General features: G+C 47.7%; 1 protein-coding gene across 5 annotated transcripts in view; it reads left to right on the plus strand.

Moving 5' to 3' along the window:
* Positions 1–21910, plus strand: part of CREBBP (CREB binding protein) — a 52199-nt gene extending 30289 nt beyond the window's left edge. For 3 of the 5 annotated variants that reach the window (XM_061548839.1, XM_061548840.1, XM_061548843.1), the window contains exons 16-32: positions 243–449; positions 1535–1700; positions 2368–2486; positions 5817–6056; positions 6228–6316; positions 9321–9431; positions 11512–11568; positions 11709–11786; positions 11968–12035; positions 12619–12781; positions 13250–13396; positions 13771–13884; positions 14305–14470; positions 14681–14848; positions 15030–15191; positions 15739–16020; positions 16442–21910. In XM_061548839.1, the coding sequence (XP_061404823.1) occupies positions 243–449; positions 1535–1700; positions 2368–2486; positions 5817–6056; positions 6228–6316; positions 9321–9431; positions 11512–11568; positions 11709–11786; positions 11968–12035; positions 12619–12781; positions 13250–13396; positions 13771–13884; positions 14305–14470; positions 14681–14848; positions 15030–15191; positions 15739–16020; positions 16442–19018 (4914 nt within the window). In that variant the 3' untranslated portion in view covers positions 19019–21910. The remainder of the gene's footprint in view (positions 1–242; positions 450–1534; positions 1701–2367; positions 2487–5816; positions 6057–6227; positions 6317–9320; positions 9432–11511; positions 11569–11708; positions 11787–11967; positions 12036–12618; positions 12782–13249; positions 13397–13770; positions 13885–14304; positions 14471–14680; positions 14849–15029; positions 15192–15738; positions 16021–16441) is intronic. The other 2 variants (XM_061548841.1, XM_061548842.1) reach the window with 2 other exon arrangements.
* The last annotated feature ends 346 nt before the right edge of the window (positions 21911–22256 follow it).

Raw genomic sequence — 22256 nt, forward strand, 5'->3', positions numbered from 1 at the left:
TGAGAATTATTTTGTTTTATTTTTATTATTTCCATTTTACGTGACTTTACCGAAAGAACCAAGAAGATGAATCCCTGCAGTCACGAAAGCTTTAAATCGAAATTTTATTGTTTTATTTTTATTATTTTATTATTTCCCTTCTACGTGACTTTACCGAAAGAACCAAGAAGATGAATCCCTGCAGTCACGAACGCTTTAAATCGAAATCCTGTTACTTAATTCGGCAACTCCTGCCTCCCTAGATGTCACAGTCGTGCGTGGGCGCCGCCGACGTGAAGGTGGCCACCCCGGCATCGGCGGGCAGCGCGTCGGACGGAGGCTCGCAGCCCGTGCCCACGGACGTCCCCACAGCCGCCACCGCCGCCACCACCGACATCAAGATGGAGATAAAGATGGAGGAGGGCGCCAGCGAGGGTGCCGCCCAGCCCGACGAGAAGCCCGACGTTAAGGTATAGCGGTGCCGCCACTGCTAGACGCTGTCGATATGGATTTGCGGATTAAAAATGTTGAATTGCGGTGTTACCCGCATCAAGTCTAATTGTACGTTAAGATCTTATTGGTTCTTTCGGTAAAGTCACGTAGAAGGGAAATACCGAAAGAACCAAGAAGATGAATTCCTGCAGTCACGAAAGCTTTAAATCAAAATTTACGTTAAGAATTGAAATGACGTTTTTGTCGAATGAAGTAAGAGAAAAGAAATGAATGTGATGTAAGATGACATAGTTTTCAGTGAAATCGTGAGCATGAATTATGACAGTTCTCAGTGGTTGAGGGATAGATTTTTGTGTATTTTAGTAACTATGCTTGTCAAAGTCATGTAGAAAATCCTTAATGGGTATTTCTCTGCAGGTTTTGTATCTTTGCACCTGATGGACCTTAGGTGTACGTTCGTTTCCTGTGATGTTTTGTTGCTTAAAAGAAGATTCAACCTTTTAGATCCATGCTTTTTGGGCTGTTCAACGCAAGTTTGAAGTTAATTAATTCTTAAAATTAACGTCCTGTCAGGTTCATCACTGGTGGCATAGTGACATCCCTGGATTGCCCATACGCTTTAATGTAAAATCAGAGCAGCAATATCACAAGAACACTGATGGAACATTTTCCCAAATTTTTTCTCAGTAACACAGCTTCGTCTCTCATATTTCGGATAGCCCAGAACACACAGCTTGGGTACATACCTCCAAAATAAAAGCTACTTTACGTAGCTTATTGCGGTTGTGCATTAACGCTATCCGACGTATTTTTGGGTTGTAATTCTTGTTGTTTGGCACGACTTCTGACGTTTCACTCTCATGCTCTGGGAGCTTCAGGATGTGAATTGCTGGGAACGAAACGTTGGACATGCCGAACACCACTTGGTTAAAACCAAGCTGTTCGCTTCTCTCAAAGCATTTCACGTTTTAGCAGTTGGTCCCATCACTAGGCTTTGACTGTGTTGATAAACAAAACAACAGTGCGGCTCTTGGTGCTCGAGTCCCCGATGACGGGCGTCTGTAGCCTGCAATGCTGACCACTGTCCATCCGTCGTCCGCAGCCGATTCGGGAGGAGGTGGACGGCGAGGTGGAAAAGATGGAGCCGAGCGAGGTGGACGAGAAGCCCGATATCAAGATGGAGGTGAAGGAGGAGAGCTCCGAGTCGAGCAACTCATCGACCGGGCCACAGCCCTCGCCCGCCACACCCCAGCCACGACCCAAGAAAGGTGACGGCATCCCCCACCCCTCGCCTACCTCCAATTAGCACGGTTGGCTACGTACGTTGCAGAAAAAGTTGTGCATACATATATGCAGTATATACATACGTTACCTACATCGTGCCCAAAGCTGGGACCGTTGCCTTCCTTCGCTGCTGTGCTTGCTAACAGAAGACGAGACTTAAAAGAACAAGGAGCTCTTGTGTTATTGATGCCAGTCATGTAATTAGTCATAGGTTGTAATTAATTCCTGATATCAGGATAAATTCATCAAATAATGCATCTGAGAATCTGTTCAATTTTACTTCCTACTTATTTTCTAATCGTGTTTCTTTGGGTAATGATGAGACAATATGAACAAGCCAAAATATGATTTATCTTGAATTCAATCGTGACAATTTGTTGAATCGTTGGGGGATGTTTGAGTGAATATACCTGCCTAGTAGAAATGTATTTGCGCTGTGTCCCTTGCTGTCTGACATGAGTTAAAAATTTAATTTTTGAGGAAAAAAGACTTTAAAATCACTAATGCTCCCTTCAGACACACACACACCTTGGGTGCATGTCCACAGGATGACATTTGGATTGCGTCGCCTTTGCCCCAACCCAGTACATGCCTAGGCGGTGCTTGGCGGCGTTCCTAACGGAAATGCGTTCGTGTGCCACCGGCGTGCAGTGTTTAAGCCCGAGGAGCTACGGCAGGCTCTGATGCCCACACTGGAAGCCCTGTACCGGCAGGACCCCGAGTCCCTGCCCTTCCGTCAGCCCGTGGACCCACAGGCACTGGGGATTCCCGTGAGTTACACTTTGCACGTCACAGTCACAATCATCATCATCATCTTGGCACCCTCCCCACAGGATTTGTTCCAAAGCTAGAGACACTCATTGCTCCCATTGCTCGAGTACTTAATTGCAAATGAGAGATTTTCTATTTTAGATTATGTCAAAGGAAGTGCCACTCTCCCTTCCTTAAGAATGTCCTTTTATCGAAAGCTCTTCAGCAGAGCTTTTGCTAAAAAGCAAAATTTATTGCAATGCAGCTTAGATGACTCACCTGTTTCTGAACAAGGGGTTTCATCCATCAATGCACCTGTGCACACGGCTGTGTGTATCCATCCAACCACAAAGCCTGGCATTTTAGAAAATCCTTCTGAAGGCAACTGCCCAATTTTAAATTATGCCACCCACAAGTCTGGGAAAAACTGGCTGAGCTGTTGTTGGTAATTGTTAGAGAACCCTGTGTTATCACAGGGGGGAAATTTCATTAATTGACTTGGGGCATTTGAGTAAGGCCTGATATTGTTTAATCCACCTCACCCCCTCGCTGCGCCACGAGCCTTAACAATCGGGAGATTTTATCTACGCTTCCCGAACTTGGTTGAGTTTAACTTGTCGCAGTGGTTAATTCAAAATGCATAGTGTTGCTTGTTCATTAAACCACGACCTAGTTACCGCATTGGGAAACCCGCAAACTCGTGCAGAACCTGGACTTTGGGCATATAAGTGTGGCACTTAAATCTCCACGTGACTCACCCAACCCCCACTTTTTGCTCGGATGCCTTGCCTAGCTTCTCGTGCAATCTCACCTGACACCAACCTTGTGTACATGAGTGCGTGTACATCTCTATTCATCACACCCGCATGCACCCGAGCAGCTTTTCAATGAACCGCAAAGGACACCTGTTATTCTTGTAGTGCTTGCACCTATTAATTGTAGTGGACATGTGTCGGAGAGTTTGCAGCCTTAGGAGAAGCATCGTTGTGAGAAAGCCATGCACCCAGGAAGTTTGCCTTTGCCAAATATGAACGCTCCACTTTTTACTGTGTTAGCTGCCACTACTGCCCATAAAGGCTGCCCCCTCTCTTAACCTTGTCCAGGGGTGTGGCAGAGCTCATTCCTTTCAGACCTCTCAAAGATGGCTGCAATGAAAAGAACCAAAAGTAAACCCAAATTTAGATCGGTGCGGGCATTCGGGGGTGAACCCCTGTCGTCACTGTTAGTGCATTGTAAGTGAACACAATTTGACAGAAGTTTGGGTCCTGGATTAAATGCATAATAACTGTCTTTTGAGTTTCCTATTGGTGGTAGCATTCAAAGCTATCGTGTGGAAACCTTGATGTATAGACCCAAAGTCTCTTCACTTGGTTTTACCACCACCCCCACGCACTAGATTTTAAGGAAGTTTCAGCTTCAACTTAAGCGATATCCCATTTAAATGTGTAACATTTAGGCTTTGGCGACCAAAACCTCTATTATGGATTCCATTTAAAACTGTAGTGATGGATATAAACTGAACATAGCATCATTTAAAATGAGTGCGCCGATTAAATCGCTGTTCGGTGCTGAATGTGTGTGTGTGTGCATGTCAACCGGTATTTATGTACCAAATTCGTATAAACTTAAGGCCGTTTGTTACCGTGAGCCATTTGTAAAAAAAAAAACTGCTGGTGCTGCTATGTTGCCCTATTTAAGCCCTTGCTTAAAATCTTTGAAAATCTATGCTGGTGATGCCTTAACTCTTCCATTGCAGTTCTTGATCCCTTCGTTGCTCCACTACCTCTGTCGTGTGCAATAACCCAAAGCTTGCTGGGATTTGATTTTTGTTTCTTCAACCTCTGTTTTTGCAGATTTAAGATATTAAAAGTTGCTTTATTTACATTAATTGGCATTCATACTCCACCTTCATTAATGTCACCTGAAGATAATCTGCCCATCTTGACATGTTTTCAGTACGTCAGAAGAACGGAAATGAAGTCCCAGCTAGCCCGCTTACAGCTTTACTGTTTGTGTGTGCGTGTGTGTGTGTGCGCGCATGTGTCATCAAATTTTTTTGGCGTTTCTGCGAAACGGTAAGACACAGCCACGGGAGATTTTGTACCATTATTATACGGAGCGAGCTAAAACTGTGTTGGAAAGTTCCAATTGCAAAATCGCTACATGATGCTACACGTGTAAAATAGTTTAAAATGAATAAATAAATAAAGGCCAAATGAAGCCGTTAACGCCCCCACAAGTGCCTACGGACATTTCTTGACCGGCAACTTTATGCGCGACAGTTGATTTTAAGGCTCCAAATTAAAGGTCCTCTCCGTGATAAGCCACGCTCAAGCCGAACGCACGTTTGTGTTGCCATCTGCTGGCCACAATGGTGGTACCAGTTCTGCTGCAGAAAAGTTGATGATCCCCTTCAGCCTTCGTCGTGATTCTGTGCAATTCGTTGGGGGGAGGACGTTGTGCCCTTCGGCCATTTTACGTACCGACCGTTTGAGGTCCTTTATAAAAAAAACGTGTCTTTAAAGAAGCCACAGCTTGTTTTGGTCCCGAGTGACTCATGCCCGTGAAATATAATGCCCGTGTATTCGGAGACTTGAGCAAAATGCTGCTCCTTATTTTGCGTATTGGGTACCAGGCAATCGTGGTATCGACAAATCCGGCTCGACTGTTGACGGCCTGCTAGCCATGTGCTGAAGGCGCATGTGCGTGAAGCTCATTAATTGTTTTCAATTGCTCGCCCGAACCCATGCCCCCTGGCTGTGTTTGCTCTGAGTGACATGTGAACCACCCAGACACCGTAAAGCCACGTTTCTTTAACAGAAACGCACCAAATTATGAAATTGCTAGTGGTGACGGATTAGCATTACCTTATACGGTTGTATACATTTTGGCCCCCAGGTGGTGCAGTGTGGAGGGTAGTGAGTGCGTTGCGATCGTGCTGCTGTTTTGCCGCTGTCAAGGAATTGAGCGCTTGATTTGTACGCCATTCCCTCAATCACATTTAAATTTCTCAACCTACAAGTGAATCTATAACACTTTCGCTGATTAAACTGCACAACTTTTTGCAGCCTTTTAACTGGATGCAGTTATTTCTGCTCATGTACGTACTTAATTTGACTCGCGCTGTTATCCAGACGCTTATGGGTTCATGAGAATTCACTTTGCTCAAACATAAGATTGCATAGCCATCGCGATGGTTTTTTCGGATGCTTGATATTTCTTGATATTGGTGCTTTTGTTTGTTATTCTATAACGGCTTTATTTTGCCCGTGGCGTGTTGAGCGCGTCCGAGTCGCGTGCCGAGCTGGGCGAGCGCACCCTTCACTCTCGCGTTGCCGCCGTGTCGGCAGGACTACTTTGACATCGTCAAGACCCCAATGGACCTGTCGACAATAAAGCGGAAACTGGACACGGGGCAGTACCAGGAGCCATGGCAGTACGTGGACGACGTGTGGCTCATGTTCAACAACGCTTGGCTCTACAACCGCAAGACGTCGCGTGTCTACAAGTACTGCTCCAAGCTGGCCGAGGTGTTCGAACAGGAGATCGACCCCGTCATGCAAAGCTTGGGCTATTGCTGTGGACGCAAGGTGAGTGCGATGATTGTGCCCGTACTCTCTTCGCACGGTGCGGAGCTCTTTGCCTACAAATTTGTCCACAACGCCACCTCAACTCGATGACTTTTAGGTGGCGGCGTCAGTGATCGTGGTGCCGCATCGTTGATGCCGTGGGTTTGTTTTCCCCGTGCCGTGTCGTTTCAGTATGAGTTCTCCCCGCAAACGCTGTGCTGCTACGGCAAGCAGCTGTGCACGATCCCCCGCGACGCCTCCTACTTCAGCTACCAAAACAGGTGAGCGCGCGCCGCACAGGGTGGTTCCCCCCTCACGTGCCTTGTCTCCGTCCCCCGCCCACAAAGCCAGTCGCCGACTAAACGGCACGAGTGTTGCCTGCTAGTTTGCGTCGTCGTTGGGAGCTCCCAACAATGTTACGTGCGCACATTTGGTGCCGAACAAAAGCAGCAAGGCTGCTGCCATGTTGACTTTCAACAAAACAAAGTCTGACAAAGCATTGTGCAGCTACATTGAGGTGGGCCTATATTTAGCAGTATTGTTTAAATTGAGCTTTGTGATGTACGCAATCGACACAATCAATGTTTAACTGCTACTATTAATAATAGTTGAAAAAGCTAATTACATCGTGGTCGTAATAATAACTGTAAAATTAAAAGCAGAACTAACACGTTTTGTTTTTTGCCAGTAGTTCAAGACAAGAACCGCCGTGTTCCACGTACTTTGACACTTGCTGAGTTTTTGTTCTTCCACAGAAGTGGGCCAGATGATTGGTTATACAATTAGCACTTGCAAATGGGGCCCAAATGTTCCAGTGTAGAATGGGTGAACTGCAAAAGCTGTGGGATGGTTTTTGAAAAATGGCATTTCTTTCTTTTTTCTCATTCAGTCTTTGCTCTTAAGCCTTTCCTATTTCTGCTGGCAGCTCCTTGTCTTCCCTTCCACTAACCTCTCTCTTGCAGCATGAGACTTGATTTATAACCTATCCTTATCAGTCTGCACCAAACCGGTCTTTAAATCCTACCGCAGATGGAACACTGCCTTGCAGATGTGGGAGAAAGAAAGGGATGGGAAGATATCTCTTCCGCAAGATGTAGAGAGGGCTCCTTGCAGAATTGTGTTTGCACCACCACAAGCCTGTCACTTTTATGAGACATAATTCTGTGGACAGCCGTTGCAGGTGCAGTGCACGCGTTGTGATGTCTACTTTTTCCGAGTTCACACAATTAGAAAGTGGAAAGTGAATAAACCCGACTTCTATGCCACTTGATATTTGTGCAGATTAATAAAAAAATAAACCTCATGCTAAGCATGTTCTCTACACAGCAAGGTTTCAAAGGGTCACAGCTATTTTGGTTTGGCATTACCAAATGAGCGCTGCCTGATATAGAAAATGTTAAATATTCTGTGACGTCCTTTGCAGGATAAGGCCATTGCACCACAGTGATAACATTTTACAAAACCTTATAATTGCCAGTGTAATTTATTTAGATGTTTTTTTATCCCATCATGGCCACACAACACAATGGACACATGATGGTGATGCAAACTGCACGAGTTACACAATTGCAGTCCTTGAAATTAAAAAACTTAAACTGTACCGAGCATATCCTAATAAAAATGATAAAAGGAATAGCTTGGCACTATGGGTTGTATGTGCAAGGGTAAAACAACTCGTCAAATAGTGCAGCGACGTTTCGACCCTTTCAACGTGACTCTCTAGGTGTTCTGTGCAGGATCTCTGATGCAACGTTATCTTCCGTGGATAGACTGCTCATCCTCTGCCTAACCTTGCAAGCTTCTCGTTCGCTTCAGTTGTACGAGGAGACACGGGGGGGGGGGGGGGGATGTGGTCTTGCTGTTACAGATGTAACCTCTGTGGTTCTTTGTCACCTGCCTGCTTTTTCCAGTCCATGCATTTATCCTTCCGACTGATTTCCCTTTTCTGTCCATGCCCTTCCCACCCCAGCCACCACTTCTTCTAACCTGTTCCACTGGCTGCTCGGGAAACCTTTTAATTTCTCACATTTCTAAAATTGTGTTTTCCTCCTACAAAGGCCAAACAAGCGTATTTGCAGTTAATCCATTCAGTTGCGCACAGATAATCTCCAATCTCTACTCAATTCTACGGTGACACTACACTTCAAATTGGTAGTCGTTGCTTGTAATTTCTTGTATACAAAGGCCATTGGTGATATTCTAAAATGATGTGAAGTGTTGTGATGGACATGCCTTTGTGGTTTATCTGGGAATCCTATTGGTTCAACTAGGGCTGCTCAAGCCCAAATCTTCCCCCAAGCAAGCGCGTGCATTTTGAAAATTGTATCAGCCACAGAACAGGCTCCTAAACCTTTGTATGCAACACTCTGTTGCATCTATTATTTCAATCAGTCTACACTTCGGATGAACAATTGCTCAGCGAGATAAGAGGCATTAGCCCTCGCATCCAGGAGTATTATTTGACACGAAATGAACGTTGGAAAGACTTGGTTTGCTTTTTATAAATGGCTGCTGGCTTGAGGGTTAAACCGTACCCCCCCCCGCCCCCCCAAACTTGCTGTCCTGTGCCCCTCTTGTTCAAGCTCCCCCCATGCTTGCTGCATTTTGTATTTTTACCATTTCCTGCTTCGCTTTGCAATCTCGTACTAAGAATCCGCTTCACTGCTGATTATGGTAGCGAATTCTTTAACGTGTAAACTTTTAAAGAAGTAAAGTCCTGCTTGTATTGTTAAACAAATTATAACCATAATTTACATGGCAAGAGTAAATTGAGAAAATTATCACAGTAAATCAAAAGCCACGATGGCGTTAATGATATTCGTTATCTTGATTGCTTGGTCAAGGAATCGATGGAAAGTGGCGGTTGATTACGGGTGGAATTCATTGTAATGTGACTTGATCGACGTGTTAATTTTGAAATCAGTTGCTAATCTAATGCTTTGCTTTGGCTCTCTGCTCTGTGTTTGTCTTTGTGTTGCGTCTCCCCTTTGTGCGTACCATTTGTTTTTTCCCGACCTCACAACCCACTACCCTTGTATTTTACACGCCCCTTATTCCTCCTCCCCACCAAAAAAAAACCGCACGCATTGCCCCCTTCACGACCCCCCTAAAATGATTCCCCACCCCCCCCCTTGCCCTCCTCCCACTTGCAACCTCATCAACCAATCGCTCCCTGCCCCCCCACCCTCCCCCGTCGGTTTGTGCCGGTCGCCGTCGCCGCCCGCCACCCCTCCCCTGCTTGGCTTCGTTGCCGCCGCGTTGGCTGTGTTCTGTTGGGGCGGACAGTTCACCCAAATATGGCCTTATTGCTGACAGGTATCACTACTGTGAAAAGTGCTTCAATGAGATCCAAGGGGATACCGTATCCCTTGGGGATGATCCCTCTCAGCCGCAAACGTAAGTTCTCAGACTGGTGTGTGCTGCATGTGTTGGGGTGGGGGGTTGTGCCTTTGCTTTGGATTATTGGGGAGTGCGGGGGGGGGAGTTTGTGCCAGAATGAGGCGTTTACAGGTAGTCCTCTACTTACGATGTAGATGCGTTACGACGACCCCATTGTAAGTCTAAAATATCGTAAGTTGAAGATGGCCTAGCCTGCCCAGGAGTCTTAAAGAATGGTGATAATTTCGCAAAACAGAGCAATTTACAGTGCCGTACTATATAAACTATATACTGTATGTATTTATTAATTACAATACTGTATTGCACAGTAAATTTTAAAGTAAAAAAGAAACAAGGTAAATCCTTAGCCTACCTATATGAACTGCAATTTAATAGAAACGTTTTTTTCAGGAAACAATCCTATCTGCTATAAAAACTTTTAAAATGCATTGAACGTATCGTATCGTGGTAACCCTAAAATGAAATCGCTAAAGTTACGTATCATACATGCATTGAACGTATCGTAGCGTATCATATTGTCCTGTACTCACCAAGATTCTGTCCGTCGTCTGCACACTTGAACGATGTTAGGTTGTTGATGGCAATTTTGTCGTATCGCTATCGCCATCGTAAGATCGAAATATCGTAAGTCGGAGCATCGTAACTCGGGGACTACCTGTATTTTTGTGTCTGTTTAATTCACACTTGTATGGGTTCGTTGGGTGGGCATGGTTGGTAAAGGCCCTCGATGGGATATGGAACCATTGTCTTTGAGGTGTTGATTAAGTCAACTTGATCAACATCAGACTTTGCTCCGTTATGGTCTATTGGCTGACAACCTTATGGGGAAGTCTATGTTACGGCAAAAAGCCTGGGCTTATATACACATGCATCTGGCAGCAGGGAATTCGAAGTGCTCTTCTGAGTGCATAGCACAAGATGTTTAGAATATTTTATAAGTTTGTGTGGTAGTGTCAAGACTGCAATTACCATGTTGAAATGTTCTGTTGCAAAAAAAAAGTGGTTTGCAGCTTTAAAGGAATACCGGAGCATTACAAATGCATTGAATAAAATAAATTCCGTCTCATTGTAAACAGATGGTACAGCTTAATGGAGCCACGCCACAGACGATCAGTTCAATCCCAGCCTTCTGAATTGCCTGTAATTTTGGCCTACTTCCCAGTGGCCAGCAGCACCTTAAATTAAAAGTCCAGTGCTCTTGTGTGCGCGCCATGGCAACAGGAACACCACTGACCACTGACCAATTGCACGCACTGACATGTGTGAACATGGGGATCCTTTGCATCCACACATTTGCATGTTATTTTAAGTCGACAAGGCACACGGCAAATGCCATTGATGACCAGGTCTGTTTTTAGGCAATCGCTGCTCGAAATTCTTGTGGACGGTTGCTGCGCCATTTTCTTTTGCCAAATATATGCAGCTGCCTAAATCTGGCCTTGTGGTCGTTGCTCCCCCTAGTGGGCACCTGGGGTGGAAACTTCCAATAAGATCGGACAGGTGTCAGTAATTACACGAGGTTGTGTGCTTTTTAGACCAATCATTGTTTTTCAGGCTTATTTTTTGCACACGTTGTTTTCATTGACCCTGACAGAATTATCGCTGTATTTATTTCACGAAGTTACCACAGTTGGTCACAAATGCATAGCTGTTGACAATTACCGACGTTTGTGCCGTAACATTTTTCTAGTGTATTAAATCAGGACCCTGGAGATCAAAATACAACCCCACCAGTAACTTGGCCAGGGGAAGTCAATAGGAGTCGTGTTTAAATACACATTTTTTACATTTAAACAGATGATGAAAGAGATTTGTACGCTTCATGTGTATGCACTAAATATAATACGTAAAACTGTTTACATTAATGTCAGGATTTACAATATTGCAAATAAGAGAAGTTAATGGTGAATCTGAATATATTTTAGATTTTTTTTACTACCCTTCGAGTGTTCTACCACCTCGATGTAAATGGTGGCTGTGTGGTGGGGGGGGGGGGGGGGGAACCTGCCTGGCCTTATAGCTGGGCATAGCCCATGATGTTCCTGTGTGTGTAACCCTGCTGCACCGTTTCTTACAGGACCATTAACAAGGACCAGTTTGAGAAGAAGAAAAATGACACTCTTGATCCTGAGCCGTGAGTACACGCCCCCCTGCCCACTTCCGGCACCAGTTACCATCCATCATGTCATGCACTTTCTTTGTAATTGCTGCACATCCACCACCGGACCTGCCTGTCCCTGTGTAACCTTGTTTGCCGCGTGCTTGCTGTTGCAGGTTTGTCGAGTGTAAGGAGTGTGGACGAAAGCTGCACCAAATCTGTGCGCTCCACAATGAGACCATTTGGCCAGCCGGGTGAGTGATGCCTTGGGCTTCTTTTAAAATAAAAACGTCTCGCCCCCCCCCCCCCCCCCTTCCCCATGAAGCTGAACATTTCTTATTTGTGATTACATTAAAATGTGGTTTGTGTGTGCAATATTTACGCTCGATTTGTGCGGTAACCTCTTATTGAAATACCCTCCTGTTATGCCCACAGCTTTGTTTGTGACACTTGTTTAAAGAAAACGGGAAGAACGAGGAAAGAAAACAAGTTTTGTTCTAAAAGTAAGTGGAGTGCGATGACCACGACAGTGTGATCCTGCGATTCATCTCTTCTCCCCAAAGACAGTGCTGCTTCTGAGATGCGTTCCAACGGCGAATGAGCAGATCCTGTTGAGCTTCATGTGCCACACAGCTCACCATATATAGAGTTGGGAAGGACCATGTTAACAGGGCCACTGATATTCGTTGAAATATTACAAGTGTAAATTCTGTAGCATAAAACTTTGTTGTGCATCAGCGGTGTTGTAACACGGCTTTGATTCACACACCCTGCCTCTTGTTCACTCAGTAAACACGTTAATCCGTTTTTTGAGTATGGCATACGTCACAAGTAATGGTTTTTAATTCCTCTAATTGGTATGCTTTTGATTTTAATCCGGATTCTTTTCGAATGTCCGCAATAACCCCGGGTGTCTGGATAATCTGCTGGTGAGCGAATTTGCCACCGAGGTAGCCGTATGTGTCGGGGTTTGGCGGCTCCAACCCCCACCATACCTGCTAACATTGCAGTGCATGATATATACCATTGGCTTACGAGATGAAGTCGAGTTACGGCAGCTGCTATAACTGTTCCTCCGCCTGACAGGCCTGAATGCGGGGTTGCCGACATCCAAACTGGGCACTCACCTTGAGAATCGCGTCAACAACTTCCTGCGACGGCAGAACTGCCCGGAGGCGGGCGAGGTGACCGTGCGCGTGGTGCATGTCTCCGACAAAACGGTGGAGGTGAAACCTGGGATGAAAGCCAGGTGAGTTCTCGGGCGGCAGCAGCAGCAGCAGCGGTGTGGTCGCCCTGCGGTGCCCGTTCGGGTTTGCTCTCTATGCATTTTAGCTCGGCCATCGGAAGCAAATATGTATTATAACACAACTGGCATTCTCGTGATAAACTTGATGGCACCACACCATACATTAGCTGATTAATATAAGGCGAGGTGTGTGGATACGGCGGTGACCAATCTGGAAAATAGTTGTGTAAATCTCTTGGAAACTGGTCGACACATTTTGGGTGTGGGGTGATGAGCATTGCCTATATGGTATTTGATGGCACTACAATGTAATGCATTTGTTCTTCACAAGAATGCTTAAACCTGTAATTCATATTTTAAAAGGCTTAATATGTTGTATCCAATGTGTTGGCACTTTACCATTATGTAGAAGCCTGATCGCCTCTAAGCTGATCGTGTGTGTGTGTGTTTCGCCCTCTGCACTTGCGCTAGATTTGTGGACAACGGGGAGATGGCAGACTCGTTCCCCTACCGAGCTAAAGCACTTTTTGCCTTCGAGGAGATTGACGGCGTCGACGTTTGTTTCTTTGGGATGCACGTCCAGGAGTACGGCTCCGACTGTCCACCACCCAATCAGAGGTAAGGCCACGTGCTGTCAATTAAGCTTAATTAATCGCCTTAACCCCCACCGACTGTACTAGACTCTGGCCTTGTGCAGTAGGTGATTGATGACAAACCAGTGATGTTGGACCAAGTGTATCAGAAGAGTTTTGAGAAGTTTGTGTATTGAGATTGGTGGGGGACATGTAGAGGCTTGGAAATAAAATATCGTTTTAACGGAGTATCAATAAAACAGATCGCCCAGTAATTATAGCTGTTATAATTTGGGCCAGCTCTATAATCTACGTGACCTCCTTGCGCATCGTATTCGCCATAATCAGAGCTCACTTGACTATCCCCATCTGTTGAGCCTAGGCATAACACGTGCATGTCTGGTCGTCCTTTTTTGCTAGGCGGGTGTACATATCGTACCTGGACAGTGTGCACTTCTTCCGACCGCGACACCTACGCACAGCTGTCTACCACGAGATCCTCATTGGCTACCTGGAGTACGTCAAGAAAATTGGGTGAGTGTGGGGGGCAAAGGAGAAAACATCCTCTCGTCTAGAAGTCGAATTGGGTGAGTGTGGGGGCAAAGGAGAAACATCCTCTCGTCTAGAAGTCGAATGCATCCGTGAGCTTGTCAAATCCGTTGGGAGATTGTGGGGAATTTTGAGTCTTGCATTACCCTTTGGCAAATGCTATTCGGTAAGTATTCAACACCTGTCAACCGGCAAGATGTTTGTTAATTTAGGCGATCCAATTTGGCGGTTTTACATGCCGCAGCCCGTTATAATTCTAATTGCAGCCTAGAGATGTTGATTACAATGTAGTAACCCTTGTATAACTTGTGATTATGCCAGCAGAAAAGCTGAATGTTCTCTCTGGTTCCGATGGGCACAACCTTGACTCAGATCGTGTGTGTGTACGTGTGGATGTGTCCACAGCTATACCCAGGGTCATATCTGGGCGTGCCCACCCAGTGAGGGCGACGACTACATCTTCCACTGCCACCCGCCAGACCAGAGGATACCCAAGCCTAAGCGCCTGCAAGAATGGTACAAGAAGATGCTGGACAAGGCAGTGGCTGAGAGAATCGTCCATGACTACAAGGTAATGCAGCGACGCACGAACAACAAGGCGTGCCCATCAACCCCAGGCTCATGCGAGCATGTTAACCTCTGACAATGTGGGTTATACCTTTAAGCACCAATTGAATGTGCGTCAGTCCTCGGCGCCTGAATTGCACGAGCCGCGTTGGATACATTTTTTTATCTTGCGGTATTGATTTTAACCCGGTACGTTGGCGATGTCACGGTGCAGGACATCCTGAAGCAGGCCACAGATGACCGGCTGACGAGCGCCAAGGAGCTGCCCTACTTTGAGGGAGACTTCTGGCCCAACGTGCTGGAGGAGAGCATCAAGGAGCTGGAGCAAGAGGAGGAGGAGCGCAAGCGGGAGGAGACGAGTGCATCGTGCGAGAGCACCGAGGTGAGGGCCGTATGGTACGATGGGCAGGGACCGCTCGCTCGGTGGCGGTCGTTGGGCCGTTGCCGATGTTTGAAGGTCCCACACAACGCCTCTGCTTGAGGTCCCCAGCTTGTACGTCTGCGCCCGCGCTCTTGCGTTCTGAGAGCGTCACGCACTTTTTTCGTTTGCGCTGATTGTGCAGGGGAAAAAGGGAGATAGCAAAAACGCCAAGAAGAAGAACAACAAGAAGACAAGCAAGAGCAAGAGTAGCAGCAGCCGCACCAGCAAGAAAAAGCCGGGCATGCCCAGCGTGTCCAACGACCTCTCTCAAAAGCTGTACGCCACCATGGAGAAACACAAGGAGGTAAGTCTGTGGCTGGGTGGGTAAGAGTGGCTGGGGTGTGTGTTGATGGTTATGGGGTTGGGCTGCGTAAGATGGGTATGGGTTGACTTAAAGCTTTCGTGACTGCAGGAATTCATAGTCTTTGGGTCTTTCGGTACAGTCGCGTAGATATTTTTCTATCTAGGTGACTTTACCGAAAGACCCAAAGAGTATGGGTATGGGTGCTGTATTAATACGCTTTATACATTCAAATAGATGTTATTGTCAGACCTCTCTCTGGGTACGGTTGGCTGGGTGAGTATGCGTGCCTGGGTTGATAAGGGGTGGTTTAGGTGGGTTCTACATTGAAATCCCAAACCCCTGCCAGATACGCGTTTGTTTCATGTTCAATCCGTATTGTACTCGTGATGGAATTACAATTGGGATGTAATCGGTGAAAATTGCTGTGAACGTTTTAAATGAATTAATCAACAAGCCCTTCCCACTTGGAGGCTTCCACTCCAATCTCCGCTTCCCTCGTGACCTGCATCAACTCGCCTCGTCTGCCATGTTCTGTCCTCCCTTCCAGGTGTTCTTCGTCATCCGGCTACATCCCCCGGCGGCGGCAAACTCTGTGCCGCCAATCCAGGACCCAGATCCGCTGGTGACGTGCGACCTCATGGACGGGCGCGACGCCTTCCTGACGATGGCGCGAGACAAGCACTACGAGTTCTCGTCGCTCCGCCGCGCCAAGTGGTCCACCATGTGCATGCTGGTGGAGTTGCACAACCAGGGGCAGGACCGCTTCGTGTACACCTGCAACGAGTGCAAGCACCACGTGGAGACGCGCTACCACTGCACCGTGTGCGAGGTGCGTAGACCAAGCGAAGAGGGGGCGACGGTCTCTCGTCCGCCATCGCGCGAGACTTTTTGTCGATATTATCATTTTGTGTTGGAGTCTGATTGGCCTCAGTTTTTGTGCATGTGTGTTGGTATTTACTTCCCCTGTTCGGCGCTAACCTTGTTACTCTTAGCAGTAAATCAAAAGGATGGTTACTGGTAGAAAATGTAGCGTCCGTTGATGCCGCATTGATTAGTGTGTGTGTATTCAATTCTCGAGAAATAAATATTACTCTTGTACAGAAATATACGAGTTATGTCACATGGCAAAAGTGGTTTAAAATCAAAGTACTAATGGAGGCGTTCTTAAAGAAAGTGCAAATTAAAGGTCACAAGTGGCTTTTCGGGCTAGTTGGTCAATCCGTTTTTCTCTCCTTGCCGTGTGCCTGCAGGACTACGACCTGTGCGTGGCCTGCTACAAGACCAAAGGCCACGAGCACAAGATGGAGAAGTGGGGCCTGGGCCTGGACGACGACAGCAACAACCAGCCCATGCAGAACCCGCAGGAGTCGCGCCGCCTCAGCATCCAGCGCTGCATCCAGTCGCTGGTGCACGCGTGCCAGTGCCTCAACGCCAACTGCTCGCTGCCGTCCTGCCTCAAGATGAAGCGCGTCGTGCAGCACACGCGCGTCTGCAAGCGCAAGACCAACGGCGGCTGCCCCATCTGCAAGCAGCTGATCGCGCTGTGCTGCTTTCACGCCAAGCACTGTCAGGAGAACAAGTGTCCCGTGCCCTTCTGCCTCAACATCAAGCACAAGCTGCGGCAGCAGCAGCTGCAGCACCGCCTGCAACAGGCGCAGATGCTGCGGCGGCGCATGGCCGCGATGACCCAGGTGACGCAGCAGCAGCCGCCTCCGCCGCCGAGAGTCACGCCGCCGCACGCGGGCCTGCCCTCGCCGACGGGCAACAGCGGGAGCTCGGTGCCGACCACGCCGACGGGGCCGCAGGCCGTGCCGCAGACGCCCCCAGGCCCCGCCGTCGGGCAATCGCCGCAATCCGCCCTCGTGCCGCAGGGCCTTTCGCAGCCGCCAAACAACGTGACGCTGGCCAACAACGGCATGGCACGCCAAGCGGGAGCCCCCGGGATGTCGGGCGGAAAGCCGACGGGGCAGCCAGGGCCAGGACAGGCACCGCCAGCTGCCGCCGTGGAGATGGCGCGGCAGATCGAGATGGCGGCGCATAACCAGCGGCACATAGCCTCGCAACAACAGCAGCAGCAGCAGCCGCAGCAGCCCCAACCGCAGCAGTCGCCGTCCATGTTCTCGCGGCCATCCAACATCAACGGCAGCATGGGAATGGGCAACTCGCCGATGATGATGGCTGGCCAGCAGATGACGTCGATGAACCATTTGGGTTTAAATATGACGGCTCCGCGCGGGCCGCAGCAGCTGCCGCAGGGCATAGGGGCCATGGGCATGCATCATTGGCAGCAGCCCGGCATGCCGACCCAGCAGATGCAGCCGGGCATGCAGCGGGCGACGGGCTTGCAGATGGGCATGTCGCAGCAGCAGATGAACATGGTGGCGGCGCAGGGTGGTAGCGTAGGCCCCAGTATGCAGGTCCCCACGCAGGGTGTGCAGCGGGGCCAGATACCGCCGTCAGCGCTGCAGGACCTGCTGCGCACGTTGCGTTCGCCCAGCTCCCCGCAGCAGCAGCAGCAGGTGCTCAACATCCTCAAGAGCAACCCGCAGCTGATGGCGGCCTTCATCAAGCAACGAGCGTCCCGCTACCAGGCCGGCCAGCCTGTCATGCAGCCGGGCATGCCGCCACAGCAAGGCATGCAGCAGGGCATGCAGCAGGGCATGCAGCAGGGCATGCAGCAGGGCTTGCAGCAGGGCATGCAGCAGGGCATGCAGCAGGGCATGCAGCAGGGCTTGCAGCAGGGGTTGCAGCAGGGTTTGCAGCAGGGTTTGCAACAGGGCATGCAGCCGGGGATGCAGCCGGGAATGCAGCCGGGCATGCAGCAGGGCATGCAGCAGGGTATGCAGCAGGGCATGCAGCAGGCGATGCAGCCGGGAATGCAGCAGGCGATGCAGCAGGGGATGCAGCCTCAGCCAGGGATGCAGCAGGGGATGCAAAACGCAATGGCGATGCGTCCTGGCGGCCCTCAGCCCGGCATGGGTATGAACCCGCAGGCGCAAAGCATGGGCATGAGCCCTGGCGTTAGCATGGGGCCGGGCGTGGTGGGGCAGCAGCAATCGTATCAGCTTATGCGGAGAGCACAGTACCAGCAGCAGGCCATGGGCGCTCATGGGCAGTTCCAGGCACCGCAGCCCACGAGCTACCAGCAAACCATGCAGCAGGCAACGCCGCAGCAACAGCAGCAGCAGCAGCGCATGCAGCAGCATCTGGGCATGCAGGCGACACAGATGGGGCAGCAGGGAATGATGAGCGGGATGACGCAGGGTGGCATGGGCCCTGAGGGTGGCCCCACGGCCATCACCCAGGCGCAGCAGCGACTGATGCTACAGGTTCAGATGAAGCAGCAGCAGTTGGTGGCGGCGGCCGCAGCAGCGAGTGGCGGCGGCCAGTCGACGCCCATGAGCCCACAGCAGCAGCACATGCTGGCGGGGCAGCAAGCGGCGCATATGGCCGGCCAGCAGATCCCAACGTCACTGAGCAACCAAGTGCGCTCGCCGCAGCCTGTGCCGTCGCCGCGGCCCCAGTCACAGCCTCCGCACTCGAGCCCTTCGCCGCGGATACAGCCGTCGCCACACCACGTCTCTCCGCAGACGAGTTCCCCGCACCCAGGCATGGCAGGCGGCCCGCCGCAGCCGTCGGGAATGGAGCAGCAGGGACACTTCTCGGCGCCGGATCAGAGCGCCATGCTGCCACAGCTGCCAGGGCCTGGCATGGGACAACACCACCTGGGGCCGGGGGACATGGGCCTCGGGGCCGATGGGTCGGACATGGGGGGCAATGGTCCGACAGCGCCTGACGAGCTGGAAAAGTTTGTGGAGACGTTGTAGTGTTGCGTGTGGAGATGGACACACACCCTTCGGACTTGACTTAAATTTTTTTTTTCTTTTGTTTTTGTACAGTTAAACATGGGAATATTTACGTAGGAAACTTTAGTAATGAGGATGTAATTCTTGTGGGAAGCTAATGCTAATATATTCCATGCTGGCCGGAATGAGCCGGTCGCAGTGGATCGTTTTGTTTTGCTAAGGACACTGATTTTTCAACAACGAACTTTTAATATGCATATTTTATATTTTTTCCTCCGTCTTTCTTGCATTCATGTTGTATCGTGTCCAAATTCATTTGTGGCAAATGCAACATGTCAATGTACACAAAAAAATGTCATTCTTTCTAAGATGAAGATATAGCCGGAAGAATTTAAACTTTTTCTATAAGTGTCTGTGGAGACGTTTCAAGTATTAATTTGTATAGTTAGGAATTATAGATATATCGCGCACATTTATTTGCCGATGCCTCTGTCTTTTGGATGTAGAAATGAATTCCGCCTCCTGGTTTCTTCCTAGCCCTAGTTTTTTCTCTCACGACGCCTGTAGAAGCTGCTTCTTACCCGTGCCCTCTCGGATGCTTCTGGAGTGTAAAGATCTTGTAAAAGAAAGAAAACAATGTAAATCATGCAGGCCCTTGGAATACGATTGGTATAAATATATGATGGAACGTAAATGAAGGCACTGTAAAAAAAACTGCATATTTCCTTCCTTTATGCTTAACTGAAATAAATGTGTGCACCTTTAAAATGGTGATGTGACCTTGATATCGCGTTAATGCTGTAAATGGTTTGGGGGAGTGTTATTGTTTTTTTATTATTTTGTTATTTTTTTTGTTGCCGATGAATTTACGTTTGTACAAGAACCAAAGCCCTTGTGCATTGATGCCGACTTCCACCCATTGCTGAGGCGCGGAAAGTGGCTTGCTTGGTAGGGGGGCATGTACATATAAACTGTGTTACAGGACTGTCTGCCAGCCAATCACAGCCCCTTGTGTCCCTCTGCAGTAATGTGCTAAATAAATGAGATTGTGGTACAACTACTCGCAGCGTTAGTGTCGACATGTTCTCTCTCAAGTCCGCCCAGGTGCCGTGAACACAAACCTGGACGCACACGCCCGTGACCCCCGGCCAAGTGTTGAAAAATTCCTGAAGTTTTTATTCTGGGTGGAAGGAGGAGGAACTGCTGTTTTGTTAAATAAAACACAATGTAAATCGTGAATCTCCTTACATACTTGGCACCAAATGATCATTGGTTTCAAACTATGGCAAGTGAAATTGACATGCTTCTTGGATTAACGTTGGCGTTGTGATGTGCGATGTAGTGATCTATTTACGATGTTTTCATGTTAGGTGCAGGCTTGGATTGTGATATGGTAATTTGATAACACTATCAACGGATTTTTTTTTTTATCAGGAATGTAGTTTATGGTATTTCATTGGCATATATTTTTTTTGCAATTTGAGTTCTGACAAGTTTTTAATAAGGTCACACTCATCAGATTTTGTTAGAACATTGATAAACCAGTAAATTGGTGCTTGCACTTTATTTGGCCGTACTTGACTCCGAGTACAAATATTGGCAATCATTGCTGAGCGGAGAATAATTTAATTGCGGTAGAAACACTTTATCCCATGGTTCTTCTGGGTTGAGCACATCTTCCAGTGTGGAGTGAGAACCCCCAATGTTTATTGGTCACTTGTTGAAAATTATGCAGTCGTTTGGAAAAGGTCATCCCACTTTTTATTCTTCATGTCAATAATAGGAGGTACCGCCAACTTGTTGATTCATGAATTAAATGTCATGTTCCCTTGCCATGACCAACTCTGCACCGTTTCTACATACAAGGTGCTTGCTGCTTAGTGAGATGGGGACAAATCCAAATACTGTAATATTTCTTCCAACGATTTAAAACACTGAAACAGAAATCCTTGTTGAACCGCCCTGCTTGGAATGTGTCGTTTTCCAAAGGGGAGGAGCACAACTTTAGGTGTCGGCGATACGTAACCACACTGCTGTGGTTTTTCTGCTGAATAAACATGATGGCAAAAAAAGCAATAGATTGACTTCTCGTGCATGAGCTCCCAGGAAAGTGTCTCAGCAATGTGTCCTGTAAATTGCGAGCCTCTCACAGGAAACGGTGATATGTTTACGTACAAACGATTTTCTGAATGCATACTATGCGTTGATCATAACTCTTGAGGACACTGGCAAGCAAATGGTTGTTAAGTTCATTTCGGCAGCAGCATATTTGTTATTTAAATCTCGGTAAAGTCAATTGAAATGCGTGCGTCTGCTGTAGGGGAGTTACGTACGTGGTGATTGTAAAAAAAAAAACTTGTGCCGAGCTACAAGGAAACATTGTGTTGAGTGATATTTTTTTCTGCTGCTTTTTTAGGCCTTGTCAAAGCATATTTAGAATTTGTATGTTTATAGAGTTTAAGGTCCCAAGAGCTGAGTGAATGGCTCAATGAAATAAAATAAATTTAACAGTAATATAAAGACGCTAATAACAACGGTTAATATGATTTGGTCAACCGTTTTGCCACCTGCAATGTGATAATCCATTTTCCAGTTGTAAGACAAGCGTAAATTTGACATCTCCAGTATTACATTGCTTCAGTGATTAGACATCTTGTTTAAACTTAAAGTAACAACCAGATTTAAATTCTGGAAATAAAATTGTGTGTGTGCCATCTAAACACATTGAGGGCCAACTCACAATGAATACTGCCCGCTGGCCAAAATGTTAAGTCTTTTTACCTCGGTGAAAAATTGCCGTTTGTTCAATTGGCGCATGCTCCATGTATAGACAATTTGTGTTTCTCCATAATTTCCGCCTTCAACGTTTCCTTGTACGTAAGCGCTCTTGATAAAAGGGATTTACCAACCTTCTCCAAGTGACGCCGTGTGACTGTTTCATGATGACCTCTTCACCTTGGCCCACGGATCGTGGTGGTGATCGAGTTCATTCTACATTCCTGTGCTAGATCGGGAATGTCACAAAAGAAATGTGCCGTCAACCGTGACTTGCAGCCATCAATGACTCAAATGAAGTCTCCATTACACTCCAACGTGTTTTTGACAATGTTTTCAACCATATAATTTTTACACGGCACGGGTTCCATACCAGGTATTCCGTGGGACTGCATCGAGGATTGCCTGTCCTTCCCTATACACTTATTTTCATCTGCAGCACAGTACGCAAGATTTAAGTGCAGTTCTGCTCCAGAACATGTGC

Source organism: Lethenteron reissneri, chromosome 10, assembly GCF_015708825.2.
Source record: "Lethenteron reissneri isolate LAM-NWPU_2019-01 chromosome 10, ASM1570882v1, whole genome shotgun sequence".
NCBI lineage: Eukaryota > Metazoa > Chordata > Hyperoartia > Petromyzontiformes > Petromyzontidae > Lethenteron > Lethenteron reissneri.